The following is a 17,373-nucleotide window of genomic DNA, read 5'->3' on the forward strand; positions in this document are numbered from 1 at the left end:
TATATATTTCACACAGTAGAAGTTAGAATAACACGCCGAGGAAAATGAGAAAAGAAATAATTGGCATCAATCCAACAACGCCACCAATGCAGGTACCAGCCAGCTAGGGTATACATGAGAAGAGAACAGGAGTAAACGTGAAGATAGACCATAACCACATCCAGCGGGAGTCTCACGCACCCCAAGGTCAAAAAGAGATAATAAAAAGGGTGATAAAGTCATGACAAAGAAAAGGGAAGAAAAACCAGAGAAGACGAGAGAAATCTATACCGCCGCGTCGCCCTTCATTTCCACCATCTCGTACTCATCACCGGCACTGCTACTATCGCGCAAGCCTCGTCCCCTTCCTCTACCCCTCGACAGTGAGAATGACTCCTCTTCGCCAGCACCACTTTGTGTTTCACCACTTCCTGAAGCTGCAGCAGATGCACCACTGCTACTACCTCCGCCGATACCACCAAAACTGATGGGCTGCAATTCCCGCCAACGACAGGCCCAGATGCCCAAGAACGTCATGAACGCGGCACTCGCACCTTGCAAGCCCCACCAGAGCCAATTCGCGGGCACGGAATGCGTGTACAAGGTTGTAGCGATGAGGTGGAGGAAGTGTAGGGTAAGAGCGAAGTCAGGGATAAGCTTGGACCGAGCGACGAGGAGAAGGAGAAATATTGCCCTAGTTGTGGATTTCTTATTAGAATGTGTGCCTTGTACTGTGGAAAGACAAGCTAGAGAACTCACCCAATTCCACTCGTCAACAACCACACCAAGCCAAGCATCCATCCGATCGTAGTATCACCGCGGAGGGCATTCCAGCTGAAGACAAGGTCGAGGGAGAAGGGTGTACCGTAGACGACCGTCGTAAAGAGGATGAGAGCCGTGGCGGTGACATAGTAGGCGACTTGAAGGAGGAGAATCTTCCGGACAATCTTCAGCGGGGGAAGGTCGGTTCGAGAGCCCGCTCGAGGGGCCCGGCGGCGCGGGGGCATGAACTGTTTATTTTATTGTGTATAGGCGATTAGATTTAGGTTGGGTGTGTTGGAGGGCCCCCAAACTGCGGTGGTCGGGAGTTGTGTAGTGTATTTGACCGCAAACTTATCGAACCGAGTGGATGTCTGCGAGACGTCAAGTCTAAATAACGCGTTCCTGAATAACGCCAGGCCGGAAAGAAAATATTCCAGGGCAGAATTCCTCGGGTTGTATGACGTGGTGCTGCAGGGCTGATTGATCGATAATTATCCAGAGCGCCGTTCGGCGATGTTGGAGCCAACTCGACCGGACGGGTTAGCGCCACATGACCGGCGTCCGCGGCGGCGGAGCGGAGCAACCAATGCATCATCTCAATAATTGTCGCTCAATATCCGGACATTCTAGAAACCCCATCTACTCCTCGCACCCCTTCTACACAACCACATACACACCATAACAATGGGCTGGCTTCCCTGGTCCTCCGAATCTACCAACACCGCCTCCGATGGTGGCCGCATAGCTCCCGATCGAACCTCCCGCCAACGATGCTACGAGGGCCGCGACATGTTCTTTTCCTGCCTCGACCGCAATGATATCTTGGATGCAATTAAGGATGACAAGGAGGCGCGCCGGAAGTGTGGAAAGGAGATTGCAGAGTTTGAAACGGCTTGTTCGAGGGCATGGGTATGTGTTTTTTGCTTTCTTCCTCGCGCATTGGTTTTCGCTTGTTGCTGTGGTTCACTGCGGCATGAGATAAGAAGACCATGGCACTTTCGTCACCTAGTATTGAATCTGAAGCTAATTGTATACGTTCCCATGGCAGGTCAAATATTTCAAGGAGAAGCGCGTGATGGAGTATAACCGGGACAAGACAATTGAGCGGATCAAGAAGGAAGATGCCGCCCAGGTTCAAGAATTAAAAGCACAAGGGTGGAACTCTCGGTAAAGAAGATGGAAAAAGAATAGTTGAGGTGATTGCTTGTGATCGGGGAAGTGGCGGCGCCCGTTGAGGGCTTTCTACCTGTACGATATTGATGTACGCTTACCAGGCTTCTAATGACTGCCGGACCGCATGCTACTAGATACTCTCCACTATAGGCTGGAACTGTGGCTTATTAGAATTACCGTGTGCTTGCATTGTGTCTGCCATGCTAGTCACTATGCCTAAGACCCCACAAGAATCCGTGGATAAAAATAGATACAATAATTCCGCATAGAACCCCAACATCGCTGTCCGATGTCTAATTCAATACCTCAAAGCCAACAGAACCATTGCACCCCTATAACGTGTATTCGCTGATTCGATCGAGTGCGCAAGAAATCAACCCAGCAACAGAACCTTCATAATCTTTACCTGCGGTAACGTTCCATATCCGAGTCTCAATCAATCAATCAATCAATCAGTCAACGCCCGACTCCTTAAATTTCGCCAACGACTGCGAAGCCAGAGAGAAAGAGAAAGAGAGGAAAGAGAAAAGACGAAAGAAAACAAGGAATGTCATCAATCATTGCTTCCATTTGCCCAGTTGGTTCATGATGTTCTGCACATGGGGACCAACGGCTGCCTGATTTTGAGGCTGCTGGCCTCCAAGTCCCTTGGCAAGTAACGAAATCAAGTTGGGGTCGGATACCAAAGGAGCATTTGGCGCTTGCAGAGGAAAGGGCGGTGGAGCTAGTGGCTGTTGCGGGTTAGCAGCAACAGGCTGGCGAGTGGCAGCGTTCAGCAGGCTAGCGAGGTCTGCTGCGCCATGCGGCGTGCTGGCACTAGGAAACGGCTGCTGCGCCGTTGGCACGGCTGGCGGCCGTTGCTGGAGCACTCCCAGCAGCGATTGTAGTGTGGGCCCGTCAAGGGAGGTAATCAGGTTGGCAATATTGGGCTGATTGGCGACGGTAGGCAGCGGCGCCTGAGGAGGCACTGTTGCAGCCGGAGCAGGAAGCGGGGGAACCCCAAATGCCGGGTTGGGAGGGAAAGGCGCCGGAGGAGCGCCACGCTGCATCGACTGGGCATGGAACACAATCTCGGCGGCGATACTGGGCTCGACATCGGGGTATTCTAGCAGGAACACTGTCAGCGAACCACAACTCACGCAGGCCTACTGAGGATAATGGCGACTCACCGTTGGAGCGAACATTGTCTGCCCCCCCGCTTCGGTCAAACACCTGCAGGGGAATTTTCCTAGAGAACTGACTAGGGCGCGAAAGCCTCACTACGGCAAGTACGCCCTCCTGGATCTGTCGTTGAACAGCAGCGTTCAGGGGAATTCGGGGTCCAAGGACAAGCACATCCACCCGGAGACCCCGGTTACGGAAAGAGTTCTCCACAAAGAAAATGAAGTTGCTGGCCACGGCATTAGACATTGCATGGATGGTCCACAGAGAAGAAAAAACAAGGACTACTCACCGATCCAATTCCTCGAGCACAAGGATCTGTACTTCCGGTACGTCTCTCGGAGCTCGCCGAGGAACGGGCAGGTCTGCATCACCCTCGTAAGACCCACGACCCCGTGGGCTTGGGGTGCGATATCTGCGATCTCTCGTGTAGGGCGACCGGGAACGCCGCCTCTCGCGTCGATCGTACCGCTCTGGAGTTCTATCCCGAGACCGGTACCCGTCCCTGGCGCGGAATGCACGAGGAGACGGCGAGCGAGGCGGAGGGGGTGGCCGATAGTCGTCACGTCTACGGTGACCGGGCTCATCCCTAAAATCGCTGAATGGCACGCGCCCCGATTCGTACGGACGGTCGTAACGATCAGCCGGGGCTCTCGCACTGCGGCTGCCAGAAGGACCACTCCGGCTGAATTCTGGAGACCTCGAGCGCCTTGGTGGAGGAGCGCGAGAAGGTTCTGCCGGGGCGGCCCCGGGCCTTGTGCTCCTCTGTGGCTTCGAGATTTCGAGATCTGGTGCAACACGGATGAGTCTCAAGCGAGGACATCCATTGTCGAGTGGGTATACTTACGGACTTTGCGTCCTCTAACAACAGCTCCTTGCTCAGCGTCGAGAGCCTGTTTACAGGCAGACGAGTCAAGGAACTGGATGAACCCGTAGGCCTGCTTGATGGATATCTGCGCCAACTTCCCGAACTTGTGGAAGATGTGGAATAAATCGCGCTTTGTCACTCTTTCAGTGGGCAGATTACCTGCGACCTCGGTCAGATCACTGTTTGGGTATTTGTCTTCATACACAGCAAGTAGTACTAACCAACAAACAATCTAGACCCCGGCGGGAACCGGTCCCAAAGACCTTCGGTTACGTAGATCCTCTCGTCATGCAGAAACTTATCGTACTTCTTCTGCACCTCGGGGCCCCATGGCGTGTCTTCATCGGAACCCTTGTTCTGCCGGGCCACTACCCGTTCACCGCCACCCTTTCTGTTATTCACTGGTCCTGGGGAGTCCTGAGTCTCGGAGGTAGTAGTAGATGTAGACTGCTGGAAACTCGGCACGGGGGGAGGGGGCAAAGCGCTGGCACCCGAGGACGTCCCCGGTGCGCCAGCCGCAGCCAATGATGGGAGGCCCAGATTGGACTGATAATTACTCTGCTGGGCGGTGTAGGTGGAGGAAGGGGAGGGCTGTGCATTGGAAGTATTAGGGGGGAGCTGGTGATATGACCGGATGTCATCACTGGCATTGTAGTTGGGATGGATAGAGGGCTTCTCCTGGGGAGGGGGGCGAGGGGGAAGTCCCAGGGAAGATTGGAGCGCCTCGTCACCCGTTCCTGCCTGGGGAAAGGCAGAAACGTCTGTAGACAAAGGCGCTGTCTCTGAGACCGCAGGGGCAGAGGGCGCAGTGGAAGAAGGGGGCAGATTATCGAGGAGGTTCTGAAAATCGACACCATCCTCACCAGTGTTATCATCAGCTTTGCTCTGGGAGTCTAGGCGAGTTTGCGGCGCGGGCTGGGCGGTCCAGCTGGCGACTGCGTGGTCTACCTCGCTCGCACTGGGGGTGTCTTGAGCGGCATGGGAGGAAGAGGGAGGGACATCGGGGGGAGGAGGAGGAGCTAGGAGGGAGGCGGGATCTGATGGAGGCAGAGTGGTTAGAGAAGAGTCTGTTGGAGCGTCCTGGGCTGCGGAGGAGGTACCGCCGGCCATGGGAGGCGCGGGTTGGTCTGATGCAAAGGACGCCTGGGCAGTTGTAGCCGTAGCAGACAGTGCGTGGGCAATCTTGTTCATCGATCCATCCTCCACCTGCGACGAATCCGGGTGGAAGCTACCTTGAGTGTTTGGTGGTTGGCGCGGTGGTGGTTGCTCCGGCACTTGCACGGAGCCAGTAGTTCCCCTCACTTCGCCGGGCCCTGCATATTGGCCACGAAGTGAGGTGAAATCATTGGGATGCGCCTGGGAACTATTGCCAAGGAAGGCCTCGGACTTCTCATAAGTCGACGTGTCGTTAAAAACAGGGTCCATTTGATTCTGAAGCACCGGGATCCTGGCAGGTTCCGCGACGTGTAGCGGACGAGGGCTCTCGGGAGTCAGGGTCTTGCCGCGGAAGTGAAGAGCTTCATCTGGGGAGCTGGGCGTCATGTAGACCAGGGGGGAGAGGTCGATTCATCTACAAGAGCACACAAGAAGGTCCGACAAGAACCACACGGAGATGGGGTTTTTGGAAAATCGACAAAGCTAAGGTGGGGCTATCTTGCAAAATGAACCGGGCCGTTGGAGCCGGGGCGGTAAAAGGGATAGCAGCAACCCAGAGGGAAGTAGTAAAAGAGAGAGGGGTGGGCTTCTTTTTTTCTTTCTTTCTTGTCTTCCGATGGTGTGGATGGGTGATGAAGAGTAAAGAGACGGATGGCGAGAGAGAAGATAAAAAGACAAGCCACACACACACAGTCTCTGACACTGACACCCCTGGATCCTGTCCGAGGATAACACAAGAACCAGTGAGACTTTTTTTTTTGTGAAAGGAGGCGGGGGAGGGAAGGAGAAAGCGCGTAAATAACAAAGCGATAAGCGCAACGGAGAAATGGATGGAGTGAACAGTATAAGAAGAGAACAACCGAGAAGGAAAAAAGAAATAATAGTACAAGGATGGGTGAGCAAAAAGGGGAGAAAGATCAGGAACAAGCCGTTATAGAAAGCTCTAGCAAGATGGAGTCACGGAACAACAAGGAAAGGCGATGAGGAAGTGAGAGATGAGGAGGAGCGCGTATTATTTCATCAATACCCAATGACAATAATCAGGAATTGGAACAGAACGAGGGACAAGCGATCAGCAGACGCAAGATTGCGATGGAGGAGCTAAAATGGTAAATGGAGCAGGGAAGAAACAATGCCTTATCCACCAGCTGGATGATGGATGGCTGGACTGCTTTTTCGCGCTTCACACAGATTCAATCTCTGGTGGTGGAGGGGGGGAGAAGAGAAAGAGGAAAGAGGAAAGGGTGGTGAGAATACTGAGAAGATTCCAGCTCCACGGCGTAACTTGAAAGTTACGGAAAGGTCAAAGTTTGCGCAAGTCAGTACCGGCGCCATGCCTGATCGGGGTGTTTTAGTGCTTCAGCAGGTCCAGCCAGGCGGTGTGACTGGCTGGATCGGACACTAGCGGCGGGTCATGGCGCACCTGGATTTTTTTCTCTTCTGGAACTGGCCGTAGTTGGCATCGGTATCAATTAGTCAAGCCCGACTACTTTTGTACTAAATACGGAGTATCTAGACTAACACAGTAAACTAAAAAACGTTAAGTCCCTCTAAGAATATACCTGGGCCCCATGATGCCATCTTGCCATCTTGCCATCTTGCCATCTTCGGGGCCAGATCCTTGTTGCCTCGCTCCGACGGAGTTCTTCCGTCTGTGGTGACTACACAATAATACTAATAAGTAATAACTAAGTAGGAACTAGCTAGCTTGGGCTAAAGGCTCGGAACACTTGGAAGTCAACTGACTGGTCTGTTATTGTTGTTGTTGTTTGGAATGCCACCTTGGTGTCGGTATCGGAACCATTGTTCATGATTTCAAGCGGTGACCGACCCAGCCTATCCATCTACCTACTTAGTACTCTTTTAGTCTGAAGAATCTAAACATCCATCTTTGATTGATGATCAAGCTACCATCTCACTAAAAATCGCAACCGAGGCCGACCGCTGCTAACTACTACTGAGATTGGTGTCTACCCTACCCGTTGACGAACCATCAGCCCGACCCTGCCGGTCACCCTACTTTTAAATTACCTGACGGGTCCTTGGTGAAAGTAACTCCGTCATATCCGTACTAAAAGCTACTTTACTCTAGCTCGGCTTCTGGAAGATCCTCGTGCTTGTTACTCGTTAGCATACCCATCCTTAATTCAATGTCCCTGTTCCTATCGGTCCTACCTGCAGCTGCGCGGCACCTCCCTTCCCCGCGCACTGCTACTGCTGCTACTACTGCTTTTACTACTGCTGCTGCGAACATGGTGCGAGCGAATCATGTAAGCCGTGGATTAGAATCCATCATGGCACATGCCCGGCTTTCTCTCCCCCGTAATTTTCACCGCGTTTCCCTCGCTTGCTATTATCCCCCTTCGTCCCGCCCCACCGTCGCGACACGAACCTTTGCGTCCAGGCGAGCCGCCGCCATCTCGACTCCCTCGGGCCTAGATTCGGACCACCACCTGACGGCGGCTAGGGAATGGGTCGCTAGGCTCAATTCAAAGGCTATCACCATCCCGCGTGACATCTGCGAGATTTCCTTTAGTCGTTCTAGTGGCCCTGGAGGTCAAAACGTGAACAAGTCGGTTGCCGCCATCGGTCTGAACCAGCCACTCCCATTGATTGGTGACTAACATGTATCTGTTAATGCTACTTCGTATAGGGTGAACTCGAAAGCCACATTACGAGTCCCCCTCAAATCATTACTGCCTTTCGTCCCCCAACTTCTACATGCCCCGCTGCAAGCGTCTCGATACGTCGCGGCGAAATCCCAGTTTCTGGTCATTCAATCGGATGAGTCGCGCAGACAGACCGCCAACGTGGAGGCTTGCTACGATAAGCTCCACCAGCTCCTCAAGAGCATAGCAGAGGACACGATTCCCGGAGAGACTTCGCAAGAACAACGTGACAAGGTACAAAAACTGTATGTATTTCCCCTCTGGGTATTTAGGATCCACTTTGAGGAACATGCGAACCTCGGACTGATCTAGCGCAGAAAGAAAGCTGCAAACGAAGCCCGCATCAAGTCGAAGAAAATGCACAGCAGCAAAAAGAGCAGCCGCCGGGGTAGTTATGACGACTAACAAACATGCTAACTTTTCATCACCTAATAACCAAGAGGACCTTTCCCTCATTCTCATTGCCCATTAAGCTTGCGACGGAAAAAGCCCGATAAACGCCGATGAATGATTTAAACGAAATGTAAGCTCTATGCTTCCTGTACAATGCGTTCCGCGTTACGGATAGTCGCAGAAATCGCCTTTTGGAGAGACGCATCCACACCTTCTGTCTTCTCAAGGGGCTGTAGCCAGCTGATGATCTCCTTGGCGACGTTGGGGTTATTCCGGTACTCCTTGATACGGGCAAATGATGCGCTAAACGCACGTGGGAATTCGGGCGAAGTGACCTGGAGTCCGGCGGTGGGGAATTTGATGTAGCAGATTTGCGTATGGGGGCTGTTGGGCTTGCTCTGCTGCATCACGTCGACCACATGGCCGAGAATCTTGTGCAGACAGGGCAGGTCGTCGAACTCGACTGCCATATCGTAGAATTCATGACCGAAACGGTCGTCATTTTCGAAGTTCTTCATGGCCGTATCGAAAATGGCGAGAGGGATGGCACCAGTCAGGGCAGGGGTGTTGGCAAGGTTGTCCAAAGCGACTTGATCCACACCGCCATCCTCTCCAGCACCGGGGTTGATATCTTCTCCAGTAATCTTGGGCATAGCGATCATGTCGGCATCCATATCATCCTCCTCCGCTGGCTTCGGGGCTTCAATCGACTTATCGAGACCCAAGATTCGCTGTCGAGCAACCAACTTGGCGATATATATCAATTCCAGTTTGGCATAGTGGAGCCACAGCTTCTTCGAACTTTTGCAAAAGCGCAATCCGCGCTGCATGTAACCCCTAGATTGTGTCATATCCGCATGCTCATCCACAGCGTATTGCGCAGCGTATAGCCACAAGTCGACGTTGGCGGGATGTAACCGCAAGGCGTCTGTAAGGATGCTCGAGACCTTTTTGTAGGCCTTTTGTTGTTTTGCGTATTCGAGGTACTGCACCCACAAGCCCACATCTCCATGAAACTTGCGAGTCGCGCGGTCAAGGATGAAAAAGATGCGCCTCTGCCCAGTGTATCCCGCCGACCTGATTCCCAATCGCTTCACCCTCTTCCGGCGCAGGGTGTCTAGGTTCATCTCGTATTGCGCATATCGGACGAAGTCAACGGGCAGGGCGCCACGTGCATTCAGTTTGTGCTCAAAGTCGGACCGTTTCTTGATGATGGCTGTGATTTCCTCCTGCAAGCAGATCAAACGGCATGTCAGTTTTCTAGGCGCATTGAGGTGGGTAGATAGATGATGACCATGAGCGCCATATACCTTAGAGAAGATTTTCTTCCGCTCAAACTCCTTGAGCTCAGGGACCGACTTCTCCAAAAAGAAGCGGGCCTTGTCGGTAGCAGCTGACATGATTGCTCTGGATGGCTTTGGCAAGCAGCGACTTCAGCAGTTCCTTTGCAACCCAGAAATCCAGCCAGAACCAGACGTTAGGCAAAAAAAGTTGTCGGCATCCCGCACAAGATCTCCGCCCAGGGACCTGGCCGCCTGCCTGATCGGGGCTAGTGGCTGGTGCGCGCCGCCCGCGTGTTGCCGAGCCTCGCTCCGAAGGTCATCCCATCATCTGTCTCTCACCTTCAGGGGAATCTTGGGCTTCTCGCTGTTGGGATTCTTTGTACGACCCGCTCTTTCGCTTTTCTTTTCCCTTCTCATTTCATTTCTCTTTTATTGACGCTCATTTCTATCCCCTTTAGTCTGTTTCTTGATAGCTTATTCTTTTAATTGGCCGGAGTCCGTGCTCGGTGCCTCCCTGTGCTGCCATGGCACCCAGATATAAAGATGGGGATGCCGTTGTGGCGGTTAGTGTCTCTGCGCTTCGCGGTTTGTCAAGCTAATTGACCATCTCTCAGGTCAATGGAAAATGGATCTCTTGGGCACATACGGCTGTGGCCTACACGGCCTTCTTCAGTGCCCTGGTAGTGGGAATGTTCTTGCATTTCCACAAGATTGTCCAGAACGAACATTACGGCTACCCTGATGAATGGTTCCCTTCCGTGTCGGCCACCATCGGTGATCGCTATCCTGAACGCTCTTTCTTCCAAGTCTTCATTGCCATCACTTCCGGTCCTCGTTTCGCCCTCGTATTCCTTTGGTACCTCCTGACTGCCCGCCCTAACTCCGCCCTGCCAAAGCTGGTCGCTGGTGTGGGCTTGTTCCGGACATTCACGTGCGGAGGCTGGACTTATGTTACCTCGACTGATGATCACGACTGGCACGATATTTTCATGATCTCGTACCTGGTGGCAACTTTGCCCTGGACTCTCGGTTGCCTCGCCCTCAGCCCGAACAACCGCCGCGCTGTCAAGTACCGCAAGATTCTGGCCAGCCTGTTCTTTGGCACTCTGGTGCCACTGATCTACTACTTCATCCAACACAAAGTGCACAAGGTTCCTGGGGGTAAGATCGCATGGATGCTGCTGCTGCTGCTGTGGATGAGACTGTTAACCTTTGGCCAGCTTACACGAGATACGCCTTCTTCGAGTGGTCGCTTATTTTGTTTGATGTCGGATTCGATGCCGTCACAGCTCTTGACTTTGACGCATTCGAGATTGTTGTGAGGGATGTCAAGGGGGTTAGCAGAGGGTATGTACAATGGCTTCCAAAGTAATGCAGAGCAAGAGAGGAAAATGTACAGTCGCCAAAAGATGGTTGTCGGTATTTGAAAGACGTGATCTAAGATTCGCAAACTTCCAGGCAGTTGAAGACCACTGCGGACTCTGTCCTTGAAAAAGAGTGTGTACAATCTGATTTCCAGACTTAACCTGAACATGGCAGTTAACTCGTAGTCAGGAAGGGCAAGCCTGTCGGAAATACGTTTGGCGAGGGCTTTTTCTGGTCTGAAATCATCGATGCTGCTGCAGACGTCTACAATGGGGTACGCTTCAGATTGGGCTTTCCCTCAAATTATGTGGTTGCTGATAAGTTGTAGTTCGTCTTCTGGACCCTCTGCACTGCCCTTCCCGTTCTCGTCTGGTGTAAGTAGTGCGTTTCTTATCTGCAGGATCGCATGTCTGATTGGATGTAGACTTCCCCCTTTGGCACATGGGCATCTCCGGATATGAGGCAGCCATTGTCTGCTACCTTTCACCTTTGCTCCTCGGCATCCCGGCCATCAAATCTGCGGCAATCAAGAACCCCCGCCTTTTCCACCTGCTCTCGCTGTCCGGACTCCTGGCATATAAGGTGCAAGACCCTGCCAACCGCCTCTTCGTTATGGGCTTCGCCGTTATCTGCAGCTGTGTGACCTGGGCCGCTAGCTTGTATGCGGAGAGAGCGAACAACGTCAGATTGGAGTCCCGTATCCTTTCATGGAGCATCGGTTTGATTCTGTCTAGCGTCGCCAAGTTCGCATGCGCTACCAATAACCCTCTGTGGCCAATCATGCACGCTCAGAACGGTGGATGGAACAAGATTGGACTTGTTCTCGCTGTCCTGGCTGTCCTTCGATCCTACCGTAGACCTGCCACGAGCGGAGGAGATTATCTGCCGTCGAGTGGAAAGAAGGGCTCTCCGTTCCTGGCCGGTCTGGGTGTTGGCGGCTTGATGTTCGCCATGCACTACCTTCTTTCGGACTCTAGTACGATGATGTCTTGGGTCTGGGAGGGTTATCCAGTGCGGGGCCCCATCGCGGCTCCCCACGGTGCCGTCACCATCTTTACCATGGGTGCTGGTCTCGTCTACGGCATCTTTTATCCTTCTGTGGCCGGTAGTTGGACAGCGTTCGGACTTGGCTCTCTGGGTGCCACATTCCTTACCTGCTACAGTCACTGGACCGGATACTATGGCGGTCTTGTCCTCACGTTCTACCTCCTGGCCGTGACTCCCGTTCTCCTTTCCTCGGCCGTTAGACATTCCCCTGCATCTACGTTCGGTGTGGGCTGCGTCTTGTACATTTTCTTGATCCTGTTCCACGTTTGGGTCGTTGCTTACGCCTTTGTTCCTGGTGGATACCTCGTCAGAGAGCACACTGATTGGGTCGTGATCACCATCATGTTGTCCATTGGCGCTGGTGTCTTCTCGGCGGGTGTGTCGAATGCTTCAAGCCCGAAGATCAAGGCCGTTAGCCCTAACAGCAGAAGACAGCGTTCATACTTCATCTACGTCCTCGCGCTCCTGCAACTGCTCTCCGTCTCCATCGCATACCTCCGCTTCCCCACTAATGACTACACTCCTTATCACAAGGATGACAAAGTTGCCACCATGGGCATTTGGACGATCCACTTCGGCCTCGATAACGATATGTGGGCATCTGAGCGGCGCATGCGCGATGTAATCCAGGAGCTTGAGCTTGATGTGATCGGCTTGCTTGAGTCAGACAACCAGCGCATCATCATGGGCAACCGTGATGTTACGCAATTCTTGGCGGACGACCTGGGAATGTACGCGGACTTTGGACCGGGTCCCAACAAGCACACCTGGGGATCTGCCTTGCTCTCCAAATTCCCGATTGTCAACTCCACCCATCACCTACTCCCTTCACCTGTTGGTGAGCTTGCCCCAGCCATCCACGCCACTTTGGACATGTATGGCGAGCTTGTTGATGTCGTGGTCTTCCATTCGGGTCAGGAGGAGGATCCGGAAGACCGTCGTCTGCAAACGGAGTATTTGTCCAACCTGATGGGTTCGTCGTCTCGTCCGATGGTGTTGCTGAGCTACTTGGTCACCAAACCGCTCGAGGGCAACTACAACACTTATGTCAGTGATATCAGTGGTATGAAGGACATTGATCCCACGGACTGGGACCGTTGGTGCGAGTACATTCTGTTTAAGAAGTTGAAGAGAACAGGCTACGCCAGAGTTAGCCGTGACTCGATCACCGACACTGAAATCCAGGTATGCTCCTTTGGCCTATTTCACTTCCACGAATCTTTCCCATCTAACCAGCTATTCTTAATAGGTCGGTAAATTTGTGATTGGCGAGCCGGAACCGGAAAATGAAATGCGTATCCCCGAGGAAATGGTCCCTGAAGGCCGTCGATTCCCTGCATTGTTCCGCGGCCAGGGAGTTCGTGGTCATCGGTACCATGTCTTTGACGAGCCCCGATACTGGCAATGAGTGTTAGCTCTTGATTGAAGGGGCACATCATTCCAGATACCTGTGAGCAACATCGAATGTCTTCCATATACTGTTCTTGAGTATAGTTCATACGACAAGCATACCAGCATTGCGTGGCCAATTGCCTGCGGTGATCATATGTGGTCTTTTCGTTAAATCGTACATAATGTCATCTTTCCCTTATTCTTCTATTCACAGTCGAAATTGTGCAGCAAATCCGCAGCGAAGGTGCACTGTGAAGTGCTATACGGACTACCAGGCTCAGGGACGACGGGATTGCCTGCTGTTGGGTTGTAAACTTATTAGTAGAAGGGGATGGCAGGAGCTGAGGGCCCTGGTCTCGTGCCTGCCTGCCTGACTGCCTGACTGCCTGCCCCTCGTTCTGTGGAACGTACTCCAGGACTGACCTTCACCTTCAGTGCCATCCTTGACTGAGCTGTGGAATGCGAAACCGCCAATTAAGCATGTTTGCTAGGTCGATGTGACATAATCTATATGACAAGGTACACGATGCTGATGGTCTTTACAGCGAAGCTCTGAGCTGGTCAGCTGCAAAGATCATTATTGTTCTCTTGATGGTTCTTCTAGAGCAGGCAACCTTGTCAGAGAATACAGGCCAGTCACATCATAGAGTCAGATTCCAGCTTATACCGGTTGTGTCGAACCATTGTCCTGGACGAGTACCAGCGAGCACGACTACCAAGTACAAAGTATATCACACCATAACAAAATCTTTTGACTAAGATCAACACTCAAGCTACCCACAAAAGAACATTCCAACGACAATAGAAACCAACGCTGAGGCAAGTAAGCACTTTCCATTGCTAGTTTACCAGTCATTCGGTGTCAGCAGCGCTAGGAATCCTCCGAGGAATGTACCGGGTACTTTGACTTTCTTTGTTGATCTTCGTCCCAGTTTTGCCTCCCCTAGATGGAGATTGTTTGATCTTTATCAGGCAACAATGAAAGAAAAGAAGGAAATTTCTTCGTTTATCTTCTAGGGCGGAAATGTGCTGAAAATGTACATTGGAAAGGCCAGGAGGACATCTGACAAGTGTGATGAGGGCCATGGAGAGACGATATTTGACGTCCTTTTTCTGCTGTCCTCGCGGGATTTACCGTCCCTGTACGTTGGATGCTCAGCGAATTGAAAGTGATGGGGCTTTCTCTTCGGACTGAACTAACGGACCGATCAACAGCACAACTTGCGAGAGACTTGCTCCTTCAGGGTGAAAATTGCAGCAAAGTGCATGAGTGCTCTTGCTCAGACTTCGGCGGGTATACGAAGGTTTAGGTAAGTTTAGTGTCGAAATCGATTGGCTTTGTTACTGACAATGCTGACGCCGGCTTATAGATCTTTCACTTTGCAATTTCCGCCTCGTGGGAAGTTCTTGTTGACGCTTTCGGGGACAAAGAAGTGTCCAACAAAGACGGAGGAATACATTGCGTCTGTTCTATTTTTGTTGAATCAATTACTTAGGTCGATATAGGTGAAAGGAAGTTCATTCGAAACCTAGCGTGAATGAACTCCATCGATAATGCAAGTTGTCCCAGATATATTTGACTACCATCGCTCCGCACGGGGTGTCCGGGCTGACCATATTGTTTTCCAAGTCGTCTTGAGCTTACAAGCTTTGGGGCTCGCATTCTGAGAAATTTATACTACGAGGCGTACTTCCAGTGTGTACTCGAGCATTACTTTCTTGTTCAAGCTATCCACATCCACCACTCCATCAACTTGATAAGCAATGTCTGAAGAACCCGGCAAGCGGTTCGAGGATCCGTCGCAAAGAACTTCCCTTGACGCAAACCCACCAGGGGACCAACACGTGGAGTTTGTCAATGCGGAACCTGAAACCCTGTCAAGTGGTACCGGGAGGCTTTCGGCAGGACGGGGGGCCATCCTGGCCAATGCTGCCAGAGAGCTGCAGGATGTCGCTGCTAAACAACCAACTAGCCATACGAGCAATAGCCTCCAACCTCTACATCTGGGGACGCGAAGATCTCGACCATATGGAGAACCAGTCGTCCCGCCAACGTGGACAGAGGGGCCTCAGGGCAAGAAGTATCATCGACACATGCCCGTTAGTGAGATGGTAGCACCGACTCAATCAGGCACAGGTGAAGGCTACAATTATAGTTCATATAAGCGGCCGCCTTTATTCACGCAAGCTCCCAAGCACAAGGTCCATCGGCCAAAGGACCCTACTGAAGGACACAGTCGATACTTAGCAGGAACATTAAAGATGCTATCCATGCATAACAACCCTCCCCAACAGGAAAATGATCCAAACAACGGAATAGACACGCCGCCGGCTGAGTACATGGACCATGAACCACCATACACTGCGGATGATGGTGGAGCCACAAATCAGGGTGAGTGTAAATGGATCTGGATTGTTGTCACTTTACTTGTGTTGAGCATGTTCCTATGCCTCTTTTTGTACGTGTTCAAGGTCATCAGATGATGTAATGTATGTCTTGTCGGAGCGGCCTAAGTCGCTATAAGCAAACCTGTTTGGCGATATATACGAACCATCTCTAAGATATTGCGGCTTACGGGAAGGACTTGCTCACATTCTCCATGTATCCCTTGCGTTATACATTCCGGAACTCTTTCTGATGTGCTAATTCTGGCCATGTGCTTAGCTCGTGGGGGTAATGTGGTAGTCTATGAACAATACGACCCAGACATTCATCTTCACCCGCCCCCTAATCCCCAGGTATATGGATTTGGAGTACCGCAACAAGGTAAAGACACTGTTGACTTCACCTTTTGAAAGTGATGAAATGTCTGGCTGATGAGGAATCTAGTGCCTCCAGGAGGAGCGCCCGACAGGCCATCAAGACAAGGTGCGAAAACTTTAGCGAGGGAAAGACCGAGACAGCTACGGCAAGGTCTAGCAGAACCGCAAGTACTTACTGGGGTATTAGGAGCAACATCGGAACCGAAGAGGCAGCTGCTACAAGAACCGCTTAATGGAAATATACTTCTAGCGATACAAGAGGCTCGAGCCCGCCCACCAGGGTGGACAGGATGGTACAACATAACAGGGCCACATGTCGACGTATACCCGGCTTTGATCGAGCCGGTCGACGAGATAAGAGGACAACAACGTCGGATTGAAGGTGGGGAAGCCGGCTCACGGAGGAGTCGACCTGCTCAGGGACCACCTGCTCAGGGACCGCATGTTCAAGGACCGCATGTTCAAGGACCACCTGCTCAAGGACCACCTGCTCAAGGACCGCCTGCGCAGGGACCGCCTGTTCAGGGACCAATCATTCCAAGAGTAATTTCCAAGGTAAATGACAGTACGCAATACATGCATGATCACTACGATGAATATTACCCTCAAGATATACTTCACCGGATGAGAAATTGGGGCGGAGTGAGCCCAAGCAGTTTGCATTCTGCTCTGGCTCCAGGTCAACTTGAGCAGATACCTAGGGCTCCGCCTCCGCTACCCAAGACGGCGCCAGCACAAGTGGAACCAGCGAAGAAGGGAAAAGCGAAAGGGACGAAGAGGAAGAGGGCTACAGAACCGGAGAATTCGGAACCACCAGCACGCTCAGCATCACCAAGACGCTCAGCGCGCTCAGCACGCGCAGCACAGTCATCAGCATCAGCAGGAGCTGCAGCAGAGGAAGCAGCACCAGCACGCGCAGCAGCACCGAAACGATCGGCAGCACCGAAAAGCTCAGCAGCACCAAAAAGCTCAGCAGCACCAAAAAGCTCAGCAGCACCAAAAAGCTCAGCAGCACCAAAACGCTCAGCAGCACCAAAACGATCGACACGCTCAGTACGGTCATTAGCATCAACGGGGCCTGCAGCAGGGGAAGCAGAACCAGCATCGCCACCGCGGCGAATGCAAACGCGGGCCATGGCCAGGTCCCAGGGGAAAGAGGCTGCAAAAGCGACTAAGAAAGGTTGAGTTGAATGCGACAAAGCATATGTTGCTGTGTATTTATCATGTCTTGTAGCTTTATTCACCATGCTTGTTATTGTTTGTGTCTTTGTATACTTCGACAATAGTACTATATAAATGATCTGCATCATGATTACCCGATAAAGAGAGTAGTGCAAACCGGACAAACAGACCCGTGATGTGA

The 17,373-nt window shown here is 52.1% G+C and overlaps 8 protein-coding genes across 8 annotated transcripts; 4 read left to right on the forward strand and 4 right to left on the reverse strand.

The window, feature by feature from the left end:
• Nucleotides 1-11: 11 nt before the first annotated feature.
• On the reverse strand, nt 12-1,218 carry BO87DRAFT_412017 (protein SYS1). The gene is made up of 2 exons (XM_025626478.1): nt 739-1,218; nt 12-673 (listed from the first exon to the last, which is right to left on the reverse strand). Exons 1-2 carry the CDS (start codon nt 984-986, stop codon nt 265-267), a joined length of 657 nt encoding a protein of 218 aa, XP_025484525.1. The 5' UTR covers nt 987-1,218; the 3' UTR covers nt 12-264.
• Nucleotides 1,219-1,338: 120 nt separating this feature from the next.
• BO87DRAFT_372267 (cytochrome c oxidase subunit 6B family protein) lies at nt 1,339-2,177 on the forward strand. Its single transcript, XM_025622239.1, has 2 exons — nt 1,339-1,650; nt 1,790-2,177. The coding sequence occupies exons 1-2, from the start codon at nt 1,426-1,428 to the stop codon at nt 1,910-1,912; spliced, it is 348 nt and encodes a 115-aa protein (XP_025484526.1). The 5' UTR covers nt 1,339-1,425; the 3' UTR covers nt 1,913-2,177.
• A 294-nt stretch (nt 2,178-2,471) lies between these two features.
• On the reverse strand, nt 2,472-5,485 carry BO87DRAFT_298132 (putative RNA-binding protein (Nab3); the record flags this gene model as incomplete). Its single annotated transcript, XM_025619048.1, has 6 exons — nt 2,472-3,019; nt 3,084-3,126; nt 3,175-3,304; nt 3,368-3,863; nt 3,923-4,102; nt 4,165-5,485. 6 exons carry the CDS (start codon nt 5,483-5,485, stop codon nt 2,472-2,474), a joined length of 2,718 nt encoding a protein of 905 aa, XP_025484527.1.
• A 1,763-nt stretch (nt 5,486-7,248) lies between these two features.
• Nucleotides 7,249-8,172, forward strand: BO87DRAFT_297296 (peptidyl-tRNA hydrolase domain protein; the record flags this gene model as incomplete). Its single annotated transcript, XM_025619016.1, has 3 exons — nt 7,249-7,670; nt 7,752-8,012; nt 8,085-8,172. 3 exons carry the CDS (start codon nt 7,249-7,251, stop codon nt 8,170-8,172), a joined length of 771 nt encoding a protein of 256 aa, XP_025484528.1.
• On the reverse strand, nt 8,085-9,625 carry BO87DRAFT_372269 (snoRNA-binding rRNA-processing protein UTP6). Its single transcript, XM_025622240.1, has 2 exons — nt 9,473-9,625; nt 8,085-9,391 (listed from the first exon to the last, which is right to left on the reverse strand). Exons 1-2 carry the CDS (start codon nt 9,558-9,560, stop codon nt 8,298-8,300), a joined length of 1,182 nt encoding a protein of 393 aa, XP_025484529.1. The 5' UTR covers nt 9,561-9,625; the 3' UTR covers nt 8,085-8,297.
• Nucleotides 9,626-9,787: 162 nt separating this feature from the next.
• BO87DRAFT_76136 (putative integral plasma membrane protein) lies at nt 9,788-13,346 on the forward strand. Its single transcript, XM_025629545.1, has 8 exons — nt 9,788-10,006; nt 10,058-10,604; nt 10,664-10,790; nt 10,902-10,940; nt 10,998-11,082; nt 11,137-11,182; nt 11,233-13,040; nt 13,105-13,346. Exons 1-8 carry the CDS (start codon nt 9,968-9,970, stop codon nt 13,261-13,263), a joined length of 2,850 nt encoding a protein of 949 aa, XP_025484530.1. The 5' UTR covers nt 9,788-9,967; the 3' UTR covers nt 13,264-13,346.
• Nucleotides 13,347-14,782: 1,436 nt separating this feature from the next.
• BO87DRAFT_372272 (uncharacterized protein) lies at nt 14,783-15,945 on the forward strand. The gene is made up of 2 exons (XM_025622241.1): nt 14,783-14,803; nt 14,878-15,945. Exon 2 carries the CDS (start codon nt 15,012-15,014, stop codon nt 15,729-15,731), a length of 720 nt encoding a protein of 239 aa, XP_025484531.1. The 5' UTR covers nt 14,783-14,803; nt 14,878-15,011; the 3' UTR covers nt 15,732-15,945.
• Nucleotides 15,946-16,690: 745 nt separating this feature from the next.
• BO87DRAFT_421224 (uncharacterized protein) lies at nt 16,691-17,146 on the reverse strand (the record flags this gene model as incomplete). The annotated part of the gene is made up of 1 exon (XM_025627044.1): nt 16,691-17,146. One exon carries the CDS (start codon nt 17,144-17,146, stop codon nt 16,691-16,693), a length of 456 nt encoding a protein of 151 aa, XP_025484532.1.
• Between the last annotated feature and the right edge of the window lie 227 nt (nt 17,147-17,373).

The sequence above is a fragment of the Aspergillus neoniger genome (assembly GCF_003184625.1).
Source record: "Aspergillus neoniger CBS 115656 unplaced genomic scaffold BO87scaffold_2, whole genome shotgun sequence".
NCBI classification, from domain to species: domain Eukaryota; kingdom Fungi; phylum Ascomycota; class Eurotiomycetes; order Eurotiales; family Aspergillaceae; genus Aspergillus; species Aspergillus neoniger.

What these genes read in the sequence shown, in the direction of transcription:
- BO87DRAFT_412017 (XM_025626478.1), bottom strand. Translation starts at nt 986, where the DNA reads ATGCCCCCGCGCCGCCGGGCCCCTCGAGCGGGCTCTCGAACCGACCTT. An exon ending in TTGTTGACGAGTGGAATTGG is followed by an intron (nt 674 to 738) that starts GTGAGTTCTCTA and finishes ATCCACAACTAG; the next exon opens with GGCAATATTTCTCCTTCTCC.
- BO87DRAFT_372267 (XM_025622239.1), top strand. Translation starts at nt 1,426, where the DNA reads ATGGGCTGGCTTCCCTGGTCCTCCGAATCTACCAACACCGCCTCCGAT. An exon ending in CGGCTTGTTCGAGGGCATGG is followed by an intron (nt 1,651 to 1,789) that starts GTATGTGTTTTT and finishes TTCCCATGGCAG; the next exon opens with GTCAAATATTTCAAGGAGAA.
- BO87DRAFT_372269 (XM_025622240.1), bottom strand. Translation starts at nt 9,560, where the DNA reads ATGTCAGCTGCTACCGACAAGGCCCGCTTCTTTTTGGAGAAGTCGGTC. An exon ending in GCGGAAGAAAATCTTCTCTA is followed by an intron (nt 9,392 to 9,472) that starts AGGTATATGGCG and finishes TGATCTGCTTGC; the next exon opens with AGGAGGAAATCACAGCCATC.
- BO87DRAFT_76136 (XM_025629545.1), top strand. Translation starts at nt 9,968, where the DNA reads ATGGCACCCAGATATAAAGATGGGGATGCCGTTGTGGCG. An exon ending in CTGCAGACGTCTACAATGGG is followed by an intron (nt 11,083 to 11,136) that starts GTACGCTTCAGA and finishes GATAAGTTGTAG; the next exon opens with TTCGTCTTCTGGACCCTCTG. An exon ending in CCTTCCCGTTCTCGTCTGGT is followed by an intron (nt 11,183 to 11,232) that starts GTAAGTAGTGCG and finishes GATTGGATGTAG; the next exon opens with ACTTCCCCCTTTGGCACATG.
- BO87DRAFT_372272 (XM_025622241.1), top strand. Translation starts at nt 15,012, where the DNA reads ATGTCTGAAGAACCCGGCAAGCGGTTCGAGGATCCGTCGCAAAGAACT.